Here is a 22979-nt window from a genome sequence, read left to right as displayed (position 1 = left end):
GCTTTCTCCTCCAACACCAGCCTGCTCTGCTAACCGCTCAATGGTCTGCGGTGCCCAGAAGGCCCTTTCAGAGGGCTGGAGACCTCGGACCGAGAGACCTTCCAAGACCTGGCCTGTCACCCTGAGGAGTGTGTAAGTTTGACAGGAAGCCCGTCAACTGTGCTACCCTGGGGTGCTGCTTTCAGGAGGTTCTTGGTTTAGACTCAGCTACGTCACCTGGTATTTTGACAGACACAAGACGAAGGGAAAACATTATTCTTATCTGTCTGACAAGTAAAATCAAAAAGACAGTTTTTCCTGATTTTTTTATCAATTCTAAAATTTAGCACCTGCGTCAACATCTATATCTAAAAACAGTTAGACAAACTGGGAAACAAAGTGTTTGAAAGCATGTGAATAGAAACACACACGATGACTTCAAAAGGCAACAGGATGATTCTAATCTGAATGCAAACAAACAAAATCTAAGGATCTGGAGTTGAAACAGACATCATGTGCTCCGATATCAATCCCCGGCAGCAGATAAAAACCCAGGCAGATGGAAAAACACCGGAGAACTCCAAAACCTGGATAACTTACTGAAGAGTCTTGGTGCGTTACAGCGAGCTACCACATATGCAGATCATAGCTAAGTACATCCTTTATTCTTTTTCACTTAATGTACTTTGCTTGTAATAGATGTCCAAGTACGAACATGGGCTAACAAAGCTCATGTTGCTTATGAAGAAATAGGAAGATGCTTGTTGTCCTGACCCTTGTAGCGGGCAGATGGAATATCTGGAATAAACTACAGTTCCCAAACTCAAAAATGTAATCTCTTCCCATAAATATGATCAGCCTGGTGTCTTTCATAGTATTTTGCCAGATACTATACAACCCTTACTCAGGATAAGAAAATATTACCTTTTTACTTCTTGAACATAGTCTGCATTTCTGTCAAACAGGTGAGTTACTGAGTCTTTGATTGCCTCATGTTTGAAAGAAGACGCTGTTCCAAAAACAGTGACATTGGGAATAGTTGAACAGAGCTGAGCAACAGCTTGACCCTGCAAACACATTGATGTGTTAGTTCACCGACATAGGAATTGGTTGACAGACTTTACAACTTCCAGTTCACTCATGAGACAGCAAAATCCAAGACCAAACACGTACAAGGACTTCCCAAGCTCCTTTCTTTACAGTGCAATGCAGTTCAGCCACAAGAAAAATACACTCGAATCCAAAGTATATGCTGAAGACAAAGCAACCGTAGGGATAATATTAATTTAATCTATCAAGGATTGTGTTGGAAAAGAGTTGGTTTTGCTCTTTTAACAATGGCAATATAATTTAATGGAAATGGCATTAATTTACAAGGACCACCAAACCCAATTATTCAAAGAGCACATGAGAAGTATTTCTCGTTCTCTGCTCTGCACCTCCTGGAGGAGGCCCTGCAGCACCCGCACCAAGCAGGATGCTGGCCCACAATGCCAAACTACCTGGCTCCTCTGGTACTCAGATACGGCTTTATTGTTGAGGTTCTTGCAGCATGAGTACAGAAGGATCTGGTGTAGTGGGTCCCAATACAGCGTGCCGTTATACCACGTCACTACGCAGTCATCTTTTCTTACAGCTGCAAGCTGGTGTAACAAATGCTGCTTCGTAACGCAAACCTGGTTTACCTCTTATTAATAATTATTACTGATTATTCAAAATGCAGGAATAGCTATGAGTCACACTAACAGGCCACCCTTTTACAGCCCTGGGTTTTGTTTTACTCTTAACACACTAACAAACAGAAGACAGACTTCTGGTACCCAAATTCTGCCTCCTGTTGCAACCCCATTATTCCGCCGGAGCTGGCAGAGTTACACGGATATGCCCAGAAGCAAGAAATGGCACTGCCATTCTAAAAATAACAAGTGATGGAATTCAGCGGATTCTTACTTATATCTGCAGCCAAAATACATTGTTAGTAAACTGCATGCATGACCAGTAAAATCATCCATGGATGAAAATATTTCTGTTCATTCCAACCAGAAATGCTGATTGTTATTACGTAAGTACCAGTAATCAGTGCTCGGGTTTTATTTACAGTAGAATAATGAGTTGACCCTGCATAGCCTGGGGGTCTTGGCATCCTCACACATAACGCCGAATATAATCGCTAGTGACAACCCTCTGAGCTGAACATGGCAAGAGGACGATATGATGATTTCTATATGGAGGCATCCAGGAGTTCCAGATGCGAGGTCAGCCAGTGAACAGCTGCACAGCAAGGCACAGGTTCGGTGATCCTCTGAGCAGACACACAGGAGTAGGAGAAGGGATTCACTCTCATTCTTTACAGATAAGAAAAGGAACAGCACAGCAAATTGAACCACCTGTCCGACAGCTCAGAGACACATAGAGCAGGAATCGCGATTTGTAGCATGATAATCCAATACCAACCATAAATGACCTCTTGTCTTTAAAATCATCCACCATTTTCCTGGGTTGGAATCCCTAATCTCTCAGAAATCACAGGAAAATCCTTTCCTGAGGGGCCTCACCTTACAAGATGTCATGTCTCTTCTCATACCGCATTTCTCTGTTACCTACCATCTCATTCTGAAGCCCAGGTTACAGCCTGGCCTGTAACAGAAAATTCTCTCTCCTTTTATTAGTCATTTTCACTAGCAATTCTCTTCTCTCACCTCCCGTGTCTCCCAGAAAACCATCACCCATAGTGATTTAGGTAACTCGGTATTTTATAATGTATGCTAGTTGAGTGAAACTCTGACATTATTGATCTGTTCTCTAATTAGTTTTCTGCATTTTCAATCTTACTTGAGAAGACGAGAGATAATGAGTATATCCTGAATCAAAAACACTGAATGTTTAAAAGGTCAAATATTAGGAGTTGAAAACACGCTGATTCTTATCCTGCAGAAGACGATTAACATTTAGCAAACTGACAGTCAGATGAATAGGAGAAATGCACAAAAAACCCCAGGATGTGCATAACCTATTTTCTTCTGACTCAAACTCGTTAGTACCCCCCTCCCTGCCCCTATAGAGATAAGCTTATCTAAAACCCCAGATCACAATACTTTCCAGCTTTCTGGAGAAATTTGAAGCCTAACACTGACTCATACGGCCAGGACTTTTATAATTGGATGAACAACATCACTGAAGTATTTTGAGGCAGTTCCACAAAACATTCTTCTACAGCTTTCTGAAGATCTATTTGATCTTGACTTTGACTTATTTTCGTGCAAAATATTCTCAGTGTTTGTATTTCAGAAATCTTGGCATAAAGGCTGATACGGGACCCTCCTTGCTCTTCCCACCAAAACGGGAGAACTGAACTCAGCCTATGAACTCAACCATTTCACTAATTTCTGTGGAATTCGAGTAAGCTGCAAACCAGCACTGTGGCTATGCAAGTCACTCTTAAATCTGTTTTCTAATCCCTCGAGTCACTCAGCTACCTCCGGATTAGCAGCGAGCGTTTAGAGGGCTGTACATTTTAATCACAAGTATGTGAGGCCCCAGAGCTCCGAGCATCCATAGATGACAAAGGAAACGCGCAAAGGGGGCAGAACATCCCTCCCCCGCCTGCAGGCTGCCCACACCACCCTGTCCCCGCACGCGTCCCCTTTGCTCACGGGCACACACGAGACCTGTCCCACCTTTTGGGATTCCAGAGCCATTCTCCTCCTTTTTGGTAAAGCAGTGAGCTTTGTGTCTCCTCCCTGCCCAGACAAAGCCACATCATCCCCCCTACCGGCTCTCACGCGTGGATATGGAGCTGGGCGCAATGTTATCAGAAATAGCGTGTGAACGCAAAAGCCTTCCCAGAGAGTGTCTGATTAGGTGGGCATGATTCGGAAAATCAAAATAAACTCTTCACACATCTGATTTTTTATATATGATGTAAATTTCTACATATAAGTACAGACTATATTCTTGCTCCCTGAACCTGGGAAAAGTAATAAGTGGTAAAAAATAACTCATTTGGACAACTAATTTAGCAGTGTTTGAAAAAACTGATAAATTGCTTCATTGAAGGGATAGGCAGAGTTAAAAAATATGCCCTTAAAATGAAATTAATCTCCTTTAAAATATATATATTTTTATATACTACTTATCATGCAGAACTCCACATGCTGAGTCCTCAAAGCAATTAGTAAATTGGATTAAAGCACTTTGTGAAAATGAAACATCTCCTAATACTGGATTTGGCCCAGGAGTCTTATGTCTCTTTAACTTCAAAGCCTGTTGGATGGATTCTTTTTCAAGGTATCCTGTCAATTTATAAAACCTGTGTTGAACCTAATCTACACATATGATTATTACAGAATTTATTATAAATGGATAGGCTTATAGTAGTTTTAGATCCATTAGGAAGACTAATATTCCCTTTCCTTTCCTTTCCTTTCCTTTCCTTTCCTTTCCTTTCCTTTCCTTTCCTTTCCTTTCCTTTCCTTTCCTTTCCTTTCCTTTCCTTTCCTTTTTAAGAAGAAACAGTGCAATAGACAGTTATGTGCATTTAAACAATTTTAAAGTAAAAACAACCAACCAACCAACTTGAGGTTTAAAAGTCAATATAGAAAGCATAAATAGAAGAAAAATTACTAATTGAATTAGCTTATTAATACTTATCAATTTCACTGGATGAAATATAAATAAGGGGTGTAAGTCAGTGGATTTCCAAAAGGGTCTGACCTAAAGGCACAAGCCAGACCCCAGTCTGACGTGCGAGCCGCACACCGAGTTACAGCACTTCTGTTAATACATCGGCATACTTTCAAGAAATCATCTGTTTTGCTCTTATATATAAACTGAACCCATCTTTATAGCAGGAGAGAATGAACCACCTAAAGGATACCACTTTGTAGAACTACATCTATTAGAACCAGTAACATCAGTAAAAAGATTATCATTTCTATGACATATTTGTGCAGCCCAGTGGTGCTACAGCATTTCAAATAAAATCATCCCCACTCAGTCTTGCACCAGAAGCCTGTCTGGAGCTGAACGTGAGGAGAATGCATGTTTCCAAAATGCCCTGATGCCACACAACCGCATCTGGAGGTGGCACGCAGTACACAAACATAGTAAGAGAACTGCGAGAGGAGACATCGACTAATCTGGCATCAAGGAAAACTTTCCTCTGGTGTTAGAAGTCCACAACACACAGCACTCCAGCTCCTGAAGGTGTCGTTTTTCCAGTTACCGCAGAGGAAATGGGAAACCAAACGCTAAGATGAACATTGCAGAGTGGACAAACTGAAAAGTGAATCTCGAACAAGCGTACGCAGCATCTGCTGCAGTCAGTGCGCCACAAATAAGTTTTGGAGTAGACAGAGAGGGGAAAAAAGAGTCACCATGAGATAACAATCTCTTGTACCCTCAAAGTCTCCTATTTTCTGCAACAGTTAGTGGGGTGTGTTTTTCCCTACCCCCTTGCACAACTGTGCAGCTGAGGTGCATCCAAACCTCAGGGCTGCATCTCCACCCGCTATAAATCCTCTTCAGTTTAGTGGAACTACAACATACAGCTGAGATCCCGGCTGTATTCCCTAACGCTGGCCCAGAGGATATCAGCTCTACCTGAGAAGGCAGCACAGCCATGGAAGAGTTAAGCGCTGCCTGTCTGTGCTGTGACTTAGCAGGGGATCCAGGTAAAGGACACATCCCCGTGGAGTAGAAGGAGACCGGCCTTCAGAGTCCGTGGGGCAGGGAAACTGCTTGTGTTTGATTAACAGATGATGCTCCAAGGCAGCGTCTGCAAACAGACTCCAGGCTGGCGCTGGGACCCTCCCCAGCTGCTGCGGGGGCACGGCCAGCGCCCCAGAGCGCCCGGGGCACAGCGCAGGTACCGCCTGGGTTGATGCGAGGCGGCTTGGGTACTTAGAGCAGCCTAGGCTCGGTTCCACAGAGCTCTGTGCGAGCTGATTTTATTCCCTTCCTTGGCTGCTGGAGATGAAATAAGAGGAAAGCACTTCATCAAATGCAGAATGGCTATGAACTGCTAATAGGAAAATAGCAAGTGCAGTCCTGGGAGGTATCGGGTAAAGATTTCAACAAAGTGGGAAGTATAAATGACATTGTACAGTGTGCCGGCCAGAACCATCACAAGAGTGGAGTAAATTCTGATTATTCACGTTCAAGAAGGACTGAGTCACACACAAGAGTGCTATTTAATATGCTCCCACCTGCGAGGTGCAGACAGACCTAAATTCAGTCTACCCATACAATGCTTAAAAGGACCAGGAATGCTGTGAGACCTATTTTAAAAGTCTCTGGCTTTCATGCCAGCTTACTGCTGCTTTGCTGCCAGCCAGCTCGGAGCCCAGGAAATGTGTGACCAAGGAAACAGATATCTGACCTTACAGAAAAGGGTCACGAAGAATCAAACCCACTTTCAGTCGGAAAAATACAGGCCAAGGACAGGCTTGATTCTGAGCTCGTTCTAGCCACATACACAAATACATCCCACCGCAGAGATCTGAAAGAGGTGCCCCAAGAGGAAAGAATAGCTAATTTTAATTACTGAACACCACCAGCAGAAGAAAACAAGATACATTAAGTGGCCACAAATGAAAGTCTGGAAATTGACAAAAGTTTCTCAACAAGCAAGTCAGAGCAGATAGAATTTGAAGGGATAAACACATATAAAATTTCTTCTTAAAAAAATAGCTATTTCTCTCGAAAGTGTTCTTACATGCTGCCTGTGATAGCAGGCGACTAGATCTACCAAGGAGTGCCAGTTCTTTGTCAGATAAAATATCACCACTTTAGTGATTCAGTTTGGAATGTGTCCTCAAGTATTTGCAATTTATGCAGGGGAGACACAATATAAAAAGGAGGTTCCTGCCAAGCAGTAACCAGTCCTGCCAGGACGACCTAAAGCTACTGCCTCAGATTTATCCTTCAAATCCAAACATGAGAGCTGGATCTGTAACTTACTCTGCTTGTATTTCTTGTGCTGAACCTGAAAAGGAAGGTCAAATGACAGCTTCGGGACGGCAATCGAGGCTTCTGCTTGACCGGCAGCTTCATTTTAGCCTCTGCAAGAAGAAAATACTAGAGAACTGGCTAATCTGCCTTGCAGCTGAAGGGTTAAGTGGCGAAACTCAAGTGTTTACACAATCTTGGGGAAGTTTTATGCTCTAAATGTTCAGAATAGGAAACACATAAAAAGCAAAGAAATCAGCAAATGGGCAAAATGGCTGTCTCACAGATCTAAATTCCTGAGAGAATTGATTTTCCAGGTAGACACCACAAGGATAGAGTCTGGATTTATTAAAGCTGGAAGAGCCTAAAGTTTTTTTGCCTTGTTTTTCTGGTGTTGTTTTTTGTTTGTCTGTTTTAATACAGCAGTCCTGTATTCATACTAACTCAGCTAATCCAGGATACAGTTAACAAGTTTATATCAACAAGTTCAAGAGCAAGTCTATAATGTCACACAAGCCCGTGCTGTGACTTGCACTGAATGCACTGACTTCCACAGGCTTCATTTTGAAGCACTCCTGGCTGGGCACGGCAGCCCAGTCCGGCTGGGCACGGCACCCCAGTCCTGGCTGGGCACGGCAGCTCAGTCCCGGCTGGGCACGGCACCCCAGTCCCGGCTGGGCACGGCACCCCAGTCCCGGCTGGGCACGGCACCCCAGTCCGGCTGGGCACGGCAGCCCAGTCCGGCTGGGCACGGCACCCCAGTCCTGGCTGGGCACGGCACCCCAGTCCGGCTGGGCACGGCAGCTCAGTCCGGCTGGGCACGGCAGCTCAGTCCTGGCTGGGCACGGCACCCCAGTCCTGGCTGGGCACGGCACCCCAGTCCTGGCTGGGCACGGCACCCCAGTCCTGGCTGGGCACGGCAGCTCAGTCCTGGCTGGGCACGGCACCCCAGTCCTGGCTGGGCACGGCAGCTCAGTCCTGGCTGGGCACGGCACCCCAGTCCCGGCTGGGCACGGCACCCCAGTCCTGGCTGGGCACGGCAGCTCAGTCCGGCTGGGCACGGCACCCCAGTCCTGGCTGGGCACGGCAGCTCAGTCCTGGCTGGGCACGGCACCCCAGTCCCGGCTGGGCACGGCACCCCAGTCCTGGCTGGGCACGGCAGCTCAGTCCTGGCTGGGCACGGCAGCTCAGTCCGGCTGGGCACGGCAGCTCAGTCCTGGCTGGGCACGGCAGCCCAGTCCGGCTGGGCACGGCAGCTCAGTCCTGGCTGGGCACGGCAGCTCAGTCCTGGCTGGGCACGGCAGCTCAGTCCGGCTGGGCACGGCAGCCCAGTCCGGCTGGGCACGGCAGCTCAGTCCTGGCTGGGCACGGCAGCTCAGTCCGGCTGGGCACGGCAGCCCAGTCCGGCTGGGCACGGCAGCTCAGTCCTGGCTGGGCACGGCAGCTCAGTCCTGGCTGGGCACGGCAGCTCAGTCCGGCTGGGCACGGCAGCCCAGTCCGGCTGGGCACGGCAGCTCAGTCCTGGCTGGGCACGGCAGCTCAGTCCGGCTGGGCACGGCAGCCCAGTCCGGCTGGGCACGGCAGCCCAGTCCGGCTGGGCACGGCACCCCAGTCCTGGCTGGGCACGGCAGCTCAGTCCTGGCTGGGCACGGCAGCTCAGTCCTGGCTGGGCACGGCAGCCCAGTCCTGGCTGGGCACGGCAGCTCAGTCCTGGCTGGGCACGGCAGCCCAGTCCGGCTGGGTGCACGCTACTGCTCCCTTCTCTCAGTGTGTTCTCTTCAGTCTCCACTTCGCTTCACTTGAAAAAAGACGTGAGAGTGTATTTGTGAAGGGAGCTACTCTACCATTGTCTTACAGTCATTTTGAATATTAATTACAGCCAATAAGTGTCCTACAGTATGTCATACGTTCTTGCAAACTCTTATTTCTGAGGATTAATTTCGGGAAGTCTCTTAAGTTCAGTGTCAGCTGCCTTTCTCCTTATTTTAGCAATCTGTTCAGAAGGGCACTTAAGCATTTGAACTCCATTTGCATTATACATCTCTTTTGTTAATTACCAAACTGCCCTGCTCTTCAATAGAACGGTTTAAGCAGCAGTGTTAAGCATCCTTCCAAGCAGAGGCTTGACAGAGCCCATGACAACCCTTGTCAGATCTTGGCCGGCAGCAGCTTCAGAAATGACAACAGAATGCATTGCAAGCTCTCAATTCTCACCGAAGTCTGACTGAATCCTGCAATGGCAACGCTGAGCCTGCACCATTCTGCTTAGAAAGCCCCTAAAATTTCTCCAGCCTGCTCCCCTGTGTAGGTTGAGAACTGACGGTCAGGCTCTCCTAACCGCCCCCAGCTTTAGAGGGAAAACAAAGAGACAGGACAACCAAAGCAACCTCCAAAGCAGCCCCTTTTCCAAACAATCCAGATCAACAAGCTGGCCGTAGGAAGCAAAAGCAAACACAATCTCTTCTTTCAAGCCCCCTTTCTAAGCGCTGCAGCAGGTCCTGCTCTTCAGAGGGACGCTCCGATGTACCGACAGTGTCAGCGCTGAGCCTGAGTGTCCACCTGTCTCCTGGTTCAGGGGACAAGGTGCTGCCCCACAGCTTTCCTACCGTGAACACAGAGGATCGCACGATGCCCTGACCGTTCAGCTGATGGGCAGCAGGGAGGGTACGCGTTTGGCGTATGGAACAGGATCCAAGTCTCTGTCATGAGAGACAGGTACGTGACACTTTTTTCAGGATAAATCATCTTGGTACATTTCCTTTTTCTCTACATCAGCTTCTGATGCCTCCTGCAACTTCTGGATATAAGGAATCTGACTTATCTAAAGCATCCTGCCAGACATTAAAGGATACTGTCATTCCACCGGCACAGATGGGAAGACAATTGCTATAGTTACCTCACTACCAAAAATACCTGTAAACAAAAAATAGACCACATAAACAGAGGCAATACATAAGCAATGGTCCTAGAGAATTTCCCCTGACTCGGTTTGTTGCAAAAGCTGCAGGATCCTATTAAAGGGGACTGGGGAGCCAGAACAAAGAACCTCACAAGCACCTTTGAAGCAACAAGTTCTTTTTCATAAACTGCCTGAAGCAGCTAAAGTAATGATCTTGCATAATGAGAAAGGAACAATGACAAACTTCTAGTCCCACAGGGAGCCTATTGTCTCACTGAAGTATTCTGGAATTTCTATGACATTTCGAAACAAACTGGATAGGTTTTCTACTTGCTGAAAGTGGGAATGGACCTTCTATCTATTAAAGTGACAGCACAGAAATACTTCTTCCCATAGCTTTTTCAGAGCCAGTTTTCTCTTAAATTAACTAAGAAATTTGTGAGAGTGATTTGTTTGACGGAGGCTGCTAAATTTTTCAAAGGATTAACAGACAGATTATTAGAGAGGTTTAAAAAGTAATACAGACCTCTCTGAAATCTTTACGTCTGGTCGGTAGAAAGGAAAAAATTCCATGCATCTCCAGAGTGATATTTTACCTGCAAGACCTACCAAGGAACGGGAAAAGCCTTTCTCTTTCAATTCTAGTTATACATGCTCTTCCCTTAGAGGAACAACAGGCTGCACGAGGTGTCCTCGCTGGTGACACAGCCACCAGCACCCTGTCCCGCAGGCCACCAGCCCCAGCTCCCTGTTGCGTGCAGTCTCCTGGGTCACACACATGGACCAACATCAGCCACTGGCCACCTCGGCCGCCCTTCCTGCAGCCCCTGTTTTATTTAACTACTTAGCAGGTGATGGATCTGGTTCCTGCTTGACCCATCCTGGCTTTAGCTCCAGGTTCCCCCGCAGCCACGGCAGAGGAGCACTCAGGAGCTGCCCACTGAGCACCTGCGCTAAGCGGGGAAGCCAACAGTTCTTAGCACAGAGGCTGCACACGCGTGAAGAAGACTATGTGAGAGCTGGTAGAGCATTAACAGTGCTTCAGGAAGAGAAGAGAGAAATAATAGAGGCGAGAGAGGTTAGAAAAAGAGAGAAAGAAATAAAGAAATGTAGCAAGGACAGTTTATCTTAATAAGGAGAAGGAGTTAATTTTCTCTGGGCACCTGCAGATGCACAAAGATTACTTTTGGGTGTTTTGCTAATTCGGTCTAGTGTCAGCTGTGCAAATGGCCTTACAACTAAAGCTGAGCCTTTGATTCCTGTAGAACGTACAGTCCCCGTGAATGTGTGGCCTTGTGTTGCTTTAACAGTCCTAAATTCCACACGAAAAGATTTAATATTAAAGAATAACAAAGTCAGCCATAATGCTGTAGGTTGTAGTGTGCCAAAGTATAATGCGATTATAAATTCCATTCATTTGCAGAAGTATTCCAAGAGGACCATTTATTGCAAGTAGGATTATCGTTCACTAAAAATACTTTGTACAGGGAACTCATGAATTTATTCTTTTGATTGCAGCCTTTTGTATTAGAATCTGAAAGAGGGTCTAAGGACATAGAATTAGGGATAAGGTGTTTGGGACTGCCCACCAGACCCCAGCGGACTACAGATTATTAGTTTAGCATAAATAAGGCCTAACAGGAGTAGGGAAGAGGCACTCCGGTTTGGAAGGCTGGGATCTGCTGATGTTCCCAGGTCACAAAATCCGTCTTATGGAAAAGGACTGCATCATTTCAAATAGAAACAAAGTCCACTATCGGTATCTTCATATTTTGCACAAGCTTAAATATGTTGTAAAGGAAAGAGATTTTCCTCCAGCAATTGGCAACACAAAACACTGACTTATTATTCCACTGTATGACCTGGTATTCCACCCAATTTATTCCACTCTTGCTTTCCCCATGCAACGCAACACCTCTTCACTAAGGATCCAACCTGTGACAGGCAGCAGCCGCCACGGACTCAAACTCTGCGTTTGCACATCTTCCCTGGCACTGGCATGATAACGCTTTCCGTTGCTTTCAACCCCTCTAGAACAAAGCTGGAAGAGGGGGGAAGGTTCATTTATTTATTCCTTTCATTACAGCCTTTTACACAGAAGTAGTACAATGTGCATGAGTTCAGGATGTCACCTGGTCCTTGATCTCTGACAAGCCATTAGGAGGTTTTGGGTAGAGTTTATAGTCAGAACATGTTTATTTCACCAAAAGCTCCTGCCAGCCATCCAAATCGGTGTATTTATGGGAAAACAGATGCAGTTCCTCCCGCCGCGATCCCTCGCACAGAGGAGTGTGCTACCAAACCAAACTGCAGAGCGTGGATCATTTCAGAAATAAGGACGCAGACTGCTTCAGCTACTTGGTGACAGAAAAGTAAGACAACTTACCACCCCGCCTCCTGCCGAGTGAACCAGCACGGACATGCCTTCTCTTAGGTTGGCAACCTCAAACAGCATCATGTAGGCAGTTACAAAGTTCATGGGAAACGCAGCAGCTTCCGAGAAACTCATGTCATCTGGGATCTTGTAGACAAATTCTACTGGGGTACATACTACTTCAGCCCATGCGTTGTAGTTTACAAAAGCCATGACTCTGTCTCCAATCTACAAACAAGGAAGAAAACAACGTTGAGGATACTGGTTGCAACTGGAACTGCAGAGAGCAACTTGTAAGACGTGCAACTCTCCCATTCAAGCTGTGGGTCAGTGACTTGTTGTGATGATAATGATGCTCTGCATCTTCGGCAAAATAGCAGTTAACCTGCTTAGCTTTGGGCTTTTCAGATAAACACAATTAAAAAGAGTGAAAGTTCAATTGAACAAAAATACCTGAAGTTAAAGCCACCTCCTCTTTCTTGCTATACTGCTTCCCCGATGGAGCAGTCTTCATCATCGCCAACACAGATCATCATTTGCTAGTAGAGCTCCCAAATAACAAATGGGGCTGTACACCCATGATAAGTTTCATTTTGCTTTCTCAGTCTTCACATTAATTCAGAGCTCCTCTTCCTCTCTGTGCATTGAGAAAGGGAGGCCTTGTGCTCTGCCAGACCGAGCACATGAAATGGTTCAGGAAACAGTCGTTTAGAAGATAACACCATCTGTATCCACTCTCTGCAGTTTTATTATCTCAATAACCGATTCTCCCAATACATTTCCGTGATTGCCATTTCTACGGCCATGTGTCAGAGCAGAATCTGATCCTGCAACTTCAAATAAGCCACCTTTAAACATCAAAAATATACCTCTGGATCCTGAGGCACTACTAAGCCTACAAAGTGATTTCGATAGGATTTAAAGGAGCAATGAAATATTCCTTTTGAATGCAACATTTCTCTACTAGATTTCTTTGGAAAATTTATAGCAGTGAAAAGGTATTTCACTATGGAGAAATGAAGATTTTATATTAGTATTACATACAGGGGGCTGCTCATAGGAACCTTTCAGAGGTCCAGGCACATCATATTCATACATTTGGAGACAGTGACTCCGCACAGGTGGGCAAGAATAAGAACGTGGGAACTGGAGCTCTGAGGCTCCTGCAGCGCAGAACCGGACCTGGAGAGCAGCACGCGTGTAAATGCAGACACTGGTCTGCTGGGGCTGCTATGGGGAGCCACAGCGAGCAAACACAGGCACGACTCCTACAAATGCTTGAAAATGCCTTGTCCCCAGCAACACCTACACATCTTTTACCTTGCCTTCCGCCTCTCTGCCTTTCTGTAACACACCAACAAAAATAGCATCCTTAACAATGTGAGGAGCTCTTAAATGGAGCCGCAGTGTGATAAGGCAGGAATAGCACGAAACTTCAGGACTGCATGTTTTAGAGTAAAACTAAAAGAAGTTCTCCCCCCTAAATATCTTTGCTTATCTGCCTGATATTCTCTATCTTACGTGCTACTAATACCCACTAACATTTTAGAAACACTATGGCTTGTTCTTGGACTATTTAAACTACGTTCCACAGCAATGGAATAAAGCACAACACTTGTACCTTCAGGCGAATGTTTACAGCACAAGCACATTTTGGTCTCCCAAGCACTTGTCATCGATTTAGCTTTGTGATACTGCGGGTTTGCTAAACGCTAAGGTGCTACTGACAGTTCTGAAGAGTTTGTCTCTTTCAGAATGAGGATGCTGAAATAGAACTGTCATTCCAATTTCACTGAAATGCCTCCTCCTTTTGAAACACACATTCAAATTAACAACGGATCACTGGTGACCACTCCGTGGCTCCCTTTTGCTGGTCGAGTCTAAAATCTAAAGGCTGCTAGGATTAATTAGTGAAGCTGTTATTATGTCCTATATCCTTGCAAACACACATAAACGATTACCAATTTTACGACACTGTACAGAGCCTAGTCATCATGTCAGATAAGGCCTTAGCTCCTGAGAACCATCCCCACAACTAGAGATGTCAGGTCTGATACATCTGAGCTTGGTAGGAATCAGCTTTTTATTTTAATGGGATAAGGAATAGTCGTTTACACCATTATTCCATTAAAAAAGGCTTTCTTTCAATGTAAAATACGTGCATACACATCTCTGTCGAAATGGACTGCCATTCAATGCCACTATTTGTCATACATTAACACAACTACAGCAAATGAAGACAAAAAATGGCTGGCAATATCTCAGGTAGTGCAGACTAAGGACCAATAAGTCACATTTTTCCATAGCATGAAATCCCCACAACTTCCACGTGACCTGAACTGAAAGAGATCTACAAAGGGAAATAAGGTCAGAAGACACAGGGTGCAATCTTTGCCACTCCTGCCATCGCTATGGACAGGGGTCCCAGCATACGTCAAGGCAACAACAAACACCTGGCGTGCTCCTAATTCTGCAAAGAAATCCAAAAAGAAACCAAGAGAACCTTCCTGCATCTTCCTCATGGCCCATTCTCCTGTTGGCGGGCTCATACCTGTGCAAAGCATTATGGTGAGTGTTGACTCTTCTTCTAGATCACTCAAGCACTACCATGGCTATACAGGTTGTATGCAAAATATAAAATATCACAATTTGTTTCAATTTCAATGTTCTACGGTCAAAACAAAGATATAACCTTAAAAGAGACCCAGTATGTGCAGTCAGGTGCAATGTTATTCAAACGAGGACCATATGCTGTAGCCTCATGATGCCCTTCAGAAATAGCAAGAATTTTACAGTAAGAATGCGGACCTAGAGCAGAGACTTTCTACACACTATTCACAGAACCTTCTTTGGTACAGAGCATAACTATAAACCACAGACACCAGAGTGGAACAACCGCAGCAGAGTTTTTCCAATAGCCAAGGTTTTGGTTCAGCTATTGTTTGCCACAAAAAGCATCCAAGATTACGACTTGTTTCAAGGCAGAGATGGGGCAGGAGGGGTAAGGTGGAGAAATGGCCTAAGAAGAGCTCATCGCTGGGACCCTACTACAAACTAAACTGGCCATTATCTTCTCAACTGAGAAATTTTACAGCTCTTCTGGAAGAGCAAAAACGTTACCTTTAAAAATATTTTAGGTAATTGCCTTCTTAAGATCAAGATCGAATAGGAATTTGGAAATTACTTAATGACATGACTGACTCAGCAAATAGTGAAAAAGATTTTGAAATAAAAACTTCTACTTAGGAGAAATGTGCAAGATTGGAGGGAATATAGATGTTTAACATAAATAACGGAATAGGAGATAGGACAGACTGCTGCATATATGTAATAACAGCTACCGAAGGGTACATTATGCCAACCAGTTATGAAAGCTTTATTATATACATTAACTATTTGTCATTTATCACTATTCTGCTAGGTGAAATAGACCCTTTTCCTGAGTGATCAGAATAAGTCACATACCCAGAATCAGTCCCAGTTTTCTCTGTGTCTCATGAACACATGTGGCTGCAAGAAAAGCGCTTGTTGTAGATGGGGGTCTCCTTAACTCAGGATCAAAAGTTGGAACTAGTACCAGCAGTGCATGGGCTTTGAGGAACAGAGCAACAACGGCAGCAAACATGGCCAAGAACAGAAACTTCATCAGTTAACTCAATTTCTTCTGCTTTCTTAAAGCACACTGATCACGCTTTCCAGTTGCTGCTCAGCCATCAAGACACACACATGGCACAAGGGACTTTTCAGGAAGGATTTGAGGGAAATGACAGTGGTGGCTTTACAAACTAATTCAAGCAGTCATTCTCATGCTTGGGAAGCAACAAGGAAAAATTGCCCTTTCAAATCTTAACAAGGTGGTGAAGGCTGCTGTTGCTGGCAGAACAGAAGGGATTAGGGACAACACACTCAAGTGAACTGGTGAGTATTTAGTCTTGCTCTGCAAACAAAGGAAGTATTACCTCAAATCCTTTCACGCTATCTCCGAGAGCTTCCACAATTCCAGAGCATTCAAACCCAGGAACAAGTGGTGTCTTAGGAGGGTTGTCGATATTCCCCTGCCGCACCATCAGATCAATAAAGTTCAAACCACTGTAAAACAAACGAAAGAAAATAAAATCAAGACTATTACCATTGATCAAAGCAGAGCAGGAAAACTTGACCTGAGCGATGTGGAAGCCAGGCAGCTTCAGGGCAGCATTAAAAAGCTGAGCTCCACGGGGTCAGAAGGACCCAGCACACATTCACATTCCGCACGGGTGGAACAGCGCGACTCCGCAGCTGCTGCGCGGCCTCAGGCCCGGAGCACACGGGCAAGGCAAGCACAGCTGTCAGCAGCCCCAAGGCTTGCAGCGCTGTTCGGAGACACACACAGAAATTCACCAAGACCACTTAAAAATTCATACACGGAAACATGATTTCTATGAGTGCAATACTAGCTAGCAAGGGAACCCCGTTCTGCTTAAGAAGAAAACCGCAAACCTCACACATTATAGATGTTTCAGGCCAAGAACAACCTGATGTAAGTGTCCTGATCCCTGATGTAAAGTCTTCTAACGCCTGATGTGACCCCAGGAATTAATCTTGTGTTCATCCTAGGCAGGTGTGCAAACTTTAGCATGAGCTCCTTCAGTGTCAGATAGGCTGTGGTTTTAAACTGCTCCTCCTGGATCACTTTTGTACAGTTTTGAAAAAGTTACTTGGGTTTTTGGGGCTGCGAGAGTTGCTGCTTAGAAAGAAATACCAGTCTTCCCTGGAGCGGCAGTTCTGCTAAAAGTATTGAAGCACCTTTGCTTTGTGTTTTATATGCTATCTGATTTTATTAAATAAAATGTTATGGTTTTCTAGGCAGCCACAAAAAAAAACACCCAAACATACACACACAAAATCCCACAAAACAAAACCAACAAAACAAATCACCAACAGACAAAAAACCCACAACAAACACAAAACAAACCACAAAACCAAAACACAACCCAGAAGAGGCACCGTGTTTATCTAGGATGTGCATATACTGATTGCTGGCTCGAATGCCATACACACAGTTAAAACCTGTAAAACTCCTAACTAAATATGCTTCAGCATTAATCCCTTGCTCCAAAACACAGCCCCATATATTCTGTTGGCCAGAACGGCTGCCCCCTAATTCCCCAGCTCTGGAGCTCTGCACACAGCCAGTCCTACCCGCACATATGGTACCAGCAACGGCTTGGATACACACGATTACTGATGTGCACGAGTGTTTATGAGCTGGAGCTTTAGTCAGATACTAATCAAAACACACGCAGATTGAACAGACCCAACAAAGAGGAAAGACAGAGTGGACACCCAACGTAAGCACAAAGACAAGACAGCATTCATGAGATGTAGGTCACGGGGGGGGAAAAAGGGAATCCCACCAAATGTAAATGATTTGTAATTGTAGCAGAGGGTTTAAGGGCAATCGGAACTCACAACTTTTAGCTTTAGTAAGATTACAGATTATTTTTTTAAAACATGATTTTAGCACTCTAGCTTGAGAAACTCAGGATAAACATTTAAAATTATAAAGAAACACAACCAAATTAGAAACAAACAGACGACCCCCAACAAAACCACCACCACCACGTTCATCACAAAGCTCATCACATCAACCATCTAGAGAGTCAGGAGGGGTTTGGCAAAGTTAAGTTGGGAGCTTTGCAGTCATTTCAGAAAGGCCGCTCCTCATCCAGCAGCTCAGATCACCCCCTACGCTGCCACTGTGATGTTGATAATGAAAGAGGAATTCTGAACAACCACAGGCCTGCAAGGCAGCCATCATTTGGGGGAAAAAGAAGAGAGACAAACCAACAACAACAAACTATCAAACCCCCCAACCTATATGGCGGCAGCCACTGTCTGAGTACATTGGCTTCAGTGATGATCTGGATCCACCTTTCCACGCTCTGTCCCTGCGGGAAGGGCGGCTGGAGGCAGCCCCGCGACACGGGAGCCTGCGCGGGGACACGCACTGTGACGTCACGACACGCAGGTGACAGACAGACCACAGCTGTTTGATCATGGCATTTGATTACACCGCTGCAGCTCTTCCTAGAACATTCATTCGTACGAAATAACTTGTCACTTTTTGAAAGGGCATATCTGCAGCTTTGCATCTAATGACATAATATGACCAGTTCAGTTTGGTTCTAGTTCTGTTGCTCTGTCATCCGTCTATAACAAAAGGCAGCAACGTTAAATAAAAAGGGAAGTTCATCTCTACTACAAGGAACTCACAAGACTTGATACTAGAACAGGTTTGATAAGGAGAGAAAAAACACTACAAAACGTACGCAATACCTAAGTCACATATTTTCATCACTTTAATTACTAGGTGGAACATAGTGTTGATTGACATTTGTAATAATTTCTAGCCGCTTTCTAGAGAATTTCTTCTTCATTCACTTCATCTTTAATCTCTGTTGGGTCTAGTGTTGTCACATCCCTGTCACTCTGGTACACGAGTTTGCTTCTGTTCTTTGCCACTTTCAAAGAGGGACAGAAATAAGTTGGTTTATCTCACCTGTCAAATTGGAACAAGCCTTATCAACACCCGTAGGCCTGAAAGCACACTTATGTTGTATCATAAAAATCAGCATTTTGACTTGGACTTGGAGGGTCCAAAGACAAAAGGCCAGTTTAGTAACTATGTCTGAGACACCCAACCTTACCAAGTCCTTCACTGAGATTTGACCTGGAGCAGACACAGGCAAAGGGAAGCTGGGCTGCACAGAATGTCACAGGAGAATATATCTCATGAAGAGTGATGGTTTTGGAGAATAAGCACAATTTATTTCTGGTACCAGTACAAACCAGCAAAGCCTGTTCTGGTTTGCAGCTGGAGAACGCGACTCCTGAACTTTAGGGGTACACACAGAGTGAGAAGTGTAAATGCAAAGCGATTCAGTGAGAAAAGGTGCACAGTTTCTTGCAGCCCTGTGGTTTTAATCCTAAATCAAGAGCTGGATGCAAATGAAGATAGGGAAGGATATGAATTACCAAGATCAACACACTGACATAGGGATCCAAGAATCTTTCTGTGAAAGGGCAGGGACAGTGGTGTGAACGACACGGGCTGGACTGCCTGTGCATGTCCGGAGGCAGAGTTGATCATAGAAGTATCTTTGCATCTGACTTTCTGAGGATCTTGAATATTATTTCCTGTACTTGTGGTGTATACTTTGCTGCGCTTTGGTTTTTGTTTTGTGGTGGTGGCGGCTTTGTGTGTGTGTATTTGGTTTTGTTTGGGCTTTTGTTTGTTAAAGTCTGGAAAGTCCTGTGGATAGAAAGCTGTGGTCTTGACTTCTTTTGCCATCAGAGCAGTGAAGGTCAGCATGGTGGCTCTTGCTCTGTCCCATGCCCAGGACTTTCCAGTGCAAAATAACAGATCATGCACACCATCCTTCACAGTTTGGTTTGGAGAGGTGCTGATTTTGATCTCTCTTATTTCACTGTAAGACTCCACTGAAATTAGTTACTGAAGTTGATGAAATACAACAGAGAAAAGAAGAGGACCACTGAGTTTTACATTCTTAAAATCCTTCCTCACACCCCTGGTCAGCAAACTGCCTGATAATTAAAAACAAAAAAAGGTTTAAAGTGATCAGATCTCATGCTTTTTATCCATAAACACCCACAGTATATGAACCAGACTGCCTTTGAGAGCAAAACTGATAAGCTGTCTGCTACTCTTCTGTACTTAGGATTTCTTTGTTACCAGATTTTTAAAGTGCTGTTATCTCACAGTCACAGAGCCAGAAGGGTCACTCCTGCCTCACTCCTCATGACGCACACGCATAGCAGCATAAGGAAGAAATAATTACAATAAAGAAAAATAAAAGGAGGTAATTGCAGGACACCATTCCTTATTCACACATCTATCTGAAATACTGCTTTGGTCTGTTCTAGCTATTTGCCTCATCTTTCAAACAATATGTGTACTAGTGCTCTGCAGACTGCAAATTACAATACAAACAAATACAGCAATTTCAACTGCTTCGTCATTATCAATCAAAAATTATTTCAGGAAATATGCAGAAGCTGTGACTCAGCTTGGACATTGATGGCTGTTCCATGTCTTAGTCACTGAATGAGGCCAACACATGACTCATCTCAGCTGACACATTTTCACTTGGACCATTGATATTCCAGACCTTCAAAAGAATTATTTATCTGCCTTCATGCTAACAGCAATATATCCTCTATCTCCTCCATTTATAGTAACATACCACAAAACGTGTACATACCATTTAACTCATGTATATATGATTCACCTGGTTTCATCCCCCGGTGAATGTAGAGACCACAGAGAACTTGCACTTTTTACTGATACATCCTATTTAGCATGCATGCACATATTCCTCTTAAAAGAGATCCACTGCAAAACTGATTCAACTAAAAGCATCATTTGTCATCAATGTGTTACTAGCACAGCCCACCTTTGTCCCACGCTCATTCCCACACGCACACTACATGGGGCAAAGACAACAGACATTGCTCTCACTCAGTCCCCCAGACAAGACCACAAGTCCATCATCATCCCAATCAATCTCCTGTATTTACAGACTTGGGTCAAGAAGATCGGCAAATCGATTTTGCCTTGTTTGGAAGTGCACTTGGGTGACCTGAGCCCATTTCAGCCCTGTGGCAGGACAAGCAGAGGCTGCACAGCTCCTCTGGTCGCACAGAACTTCCCAAACACACGGGCTGTTGTGCAACCTGGCAGGAACTGCAAAGCGGTTAAATGGGTCTACGGATGTCAAACTGCAAGTGTGTAACTCGCACAGCTCATTAATAACGCAACCCGGGAACGCAACTGTAGTCGTAGGAGAGCTGAATATTTCTGTTTTACAGCCAAGCAGGCAACTTGTTAATTGCAATACACACAAATCTTCTGCTTTGATGAAAGTGGAATTCATACAGGCACCAGACAGTGCCTTGAACCCCTCAGGTATTTAAAGGGATATGTCCATGTGCTCAGAACATTTTAAGCTTTGCCTGTTAACTTTTGTTAACTCAATAGATGAAAGTGGGGGGAAAACATCATTCAGAAAACACCACAAGGCATTACATCCGTTCTTGATAGCAAAATTAGCTACTACACAACTACTATGCTACCATTATTTCTTACATCCACCTAGCCTGGAATTTCTTGCATTTCCCATTGTGACTAGTAGAGAAAAGAAAAAAAAAGAGAATGCAAAAAATCTCAGCCCCTCATTTATTAGTTTTCATTCAGACTGACAGATATCACCATTTTTCACAGACAACACCCTGGGGTGGGGAAATACTCACGTAAGTCACAAGCCTTATGATCCCCATAAGTATGGGATGGAAAGCCCAGTGTCTGAACAGGCTGAAACATTCAGCTACATTAACCTACGCAGATGTTCCAAGATCTGAGACACATCCACTAGATAGAGAGTTCAAAACAAGCTCACTGCCTTATTCTAAAATAAACAACTTGGCCTTCACCTTGGAATTTATCTTTTGGAAGTACCATGTTTTCACATAGCAGAATAGGACAGCAAAAGATAAATCCCTGCCTACGCGAAATTCGGTCTTGGGTACCCATCACGTTGTGTAATGAGATCCTCAAGTTGCTTCTGCCACTTAAAACAAAATAATTGTGTTTTCATGAAGGAACATGTGCAGTGAGAAGCAGCTCTCTAGGAAGAACAGTCTGCTCCAATTGCCTGGGAAAAAAAAATTGGCCTTCTAGGAAAGCTCGTTTCGGGATGCTACCAGATCGCCAGCCCCTTGTCAACTGGGCACGGGAATTTACACCGGTAAATTACCCTCAGCTCCAGCTATGCTGTCGCACCCGCTCTGGAGAGAAATGATGACGACTGAAGTAAGTGATTCCCAGGAGAAAAAGAACAGCAGCATCAGAAGGGAAAGGGACAGGTGCTGAGCAACACACACAAGCTGGCATCCACATTTCTCAGAAAACAACAAAATCCTGAACGCAGCTGGCCAGTTTTTCCCCCCATTTCTCCCTGCTGGTACCACGAAAAAATCATTGATTTTTCTTCCCTCCGTAGCTGCTGCTGACACACACAACCGCCCGGCTTTACCCAAGCCCGCCCGGCGCCGAGCGCCCGGAGTCAGCCCGGGCTGGGTCCAGGTGCTGCCGCGGGGCAGGAAGCGGCGGCAGCGGCCGCTCGGAGCGACGCTCCCCACCGAGGGGAACCCCGAGCGAGGGAAGTTGCTCAACAGCCGCCCGGGAGGCTGCGGGGCTCGCACCGTACGCGGCTCGCACCGCCCCGGCCCGCCCGCCCCACGGGGACCCGCACCCGCCCGCCCCGCGCCGGGCTGCGGCCCCTCAACCGCCCCGGGGATAGAGAGGGCGAGAGGCGATACTGAACCAGGCTTTGACGCGGATCTTCAGCTCCCCCTCCTGCGGCTCCGGCATGGCTTTCTTGGACACGCGGAGCTTGTTGAGCCCGCCGAAGGCGGACAGCACCACGGCTCTCATCTCCTTCGTGTCCCCAGCCCGCAGGCTGCCGGCGGCGCTGCCCTCGGCGGCTTCCTTGCCGCCCTCCTTCTCGATCATCTGCTCCGTCTCCTCCGCCCGCTGCGCTCCCTCCTTGGCCATGGCTGCGGCGGCGGCTCCCGCCGGCTGCTCCTGTGCGAGGCGGTGCCGCCGTGCGGAATGGCCGCGGCGCGGAGCAGCACGGCGGCGCCTCGGTCCGCCCGCCGCCGCAATGCACCGACTAGCTGCGCAGCGCCATCCGCCGCCCCGCCGCGGCGCCCCCCGCG

The 22979-nt window shown here is 45.7% G+C and overlaps 1 protein-coding gene across 1 annotated transcript in view; it reads right to left on the bottom strand.

Moving 5' to 3' along the window:
• The window catches only part of VAT1L (vesicle amine transport 1 like), a 56178-nt gene extending 33220 nt beyond the window's left edge, over positions 1–22958 (bottom strand). The window contains exons 1-4 of the mRNA XM_065028509.1: positions 22586–22958; positions 16160–16289; positions 12213–12428; positions 904–1046 (exon numbers count right to left, since the gene is read on the bottom strand). Coding sequence (XP_064884581.1) covers positions 904–1046; positions 12213–12428; positions 16160–16289; positions 22586–22815 — 719 coding nt within the window. The 5' untranslated portion in view covers positions 22816–22958. The remainder of the gene's footprint in view (positions 1–903; positions 1047–12212; positions 12429–16159; positions 16290–22585) is intronic.
• Positions 22959–22979: the final 21 nt, after the last annotated feature.

This window comes from Columba livia, chromosome 13, assembly GCF_036013475.1.
Source record: "Columba livia isolate bColLiv1 breed racing homer chromosome 13, bColLiv1.pat.W.v2, whole genome shotgun sequence".
In the NCBI taxonomy this organism is placed as follows: domain Eukaryota; kingdom Metazoa; phylum Chordata; class Aves; order Columbiformes; family Columbidae; genus Columba; species Columba livia.
This window is presented reverse-complemented; position numbering and strand designations above follow the sequence as displayed.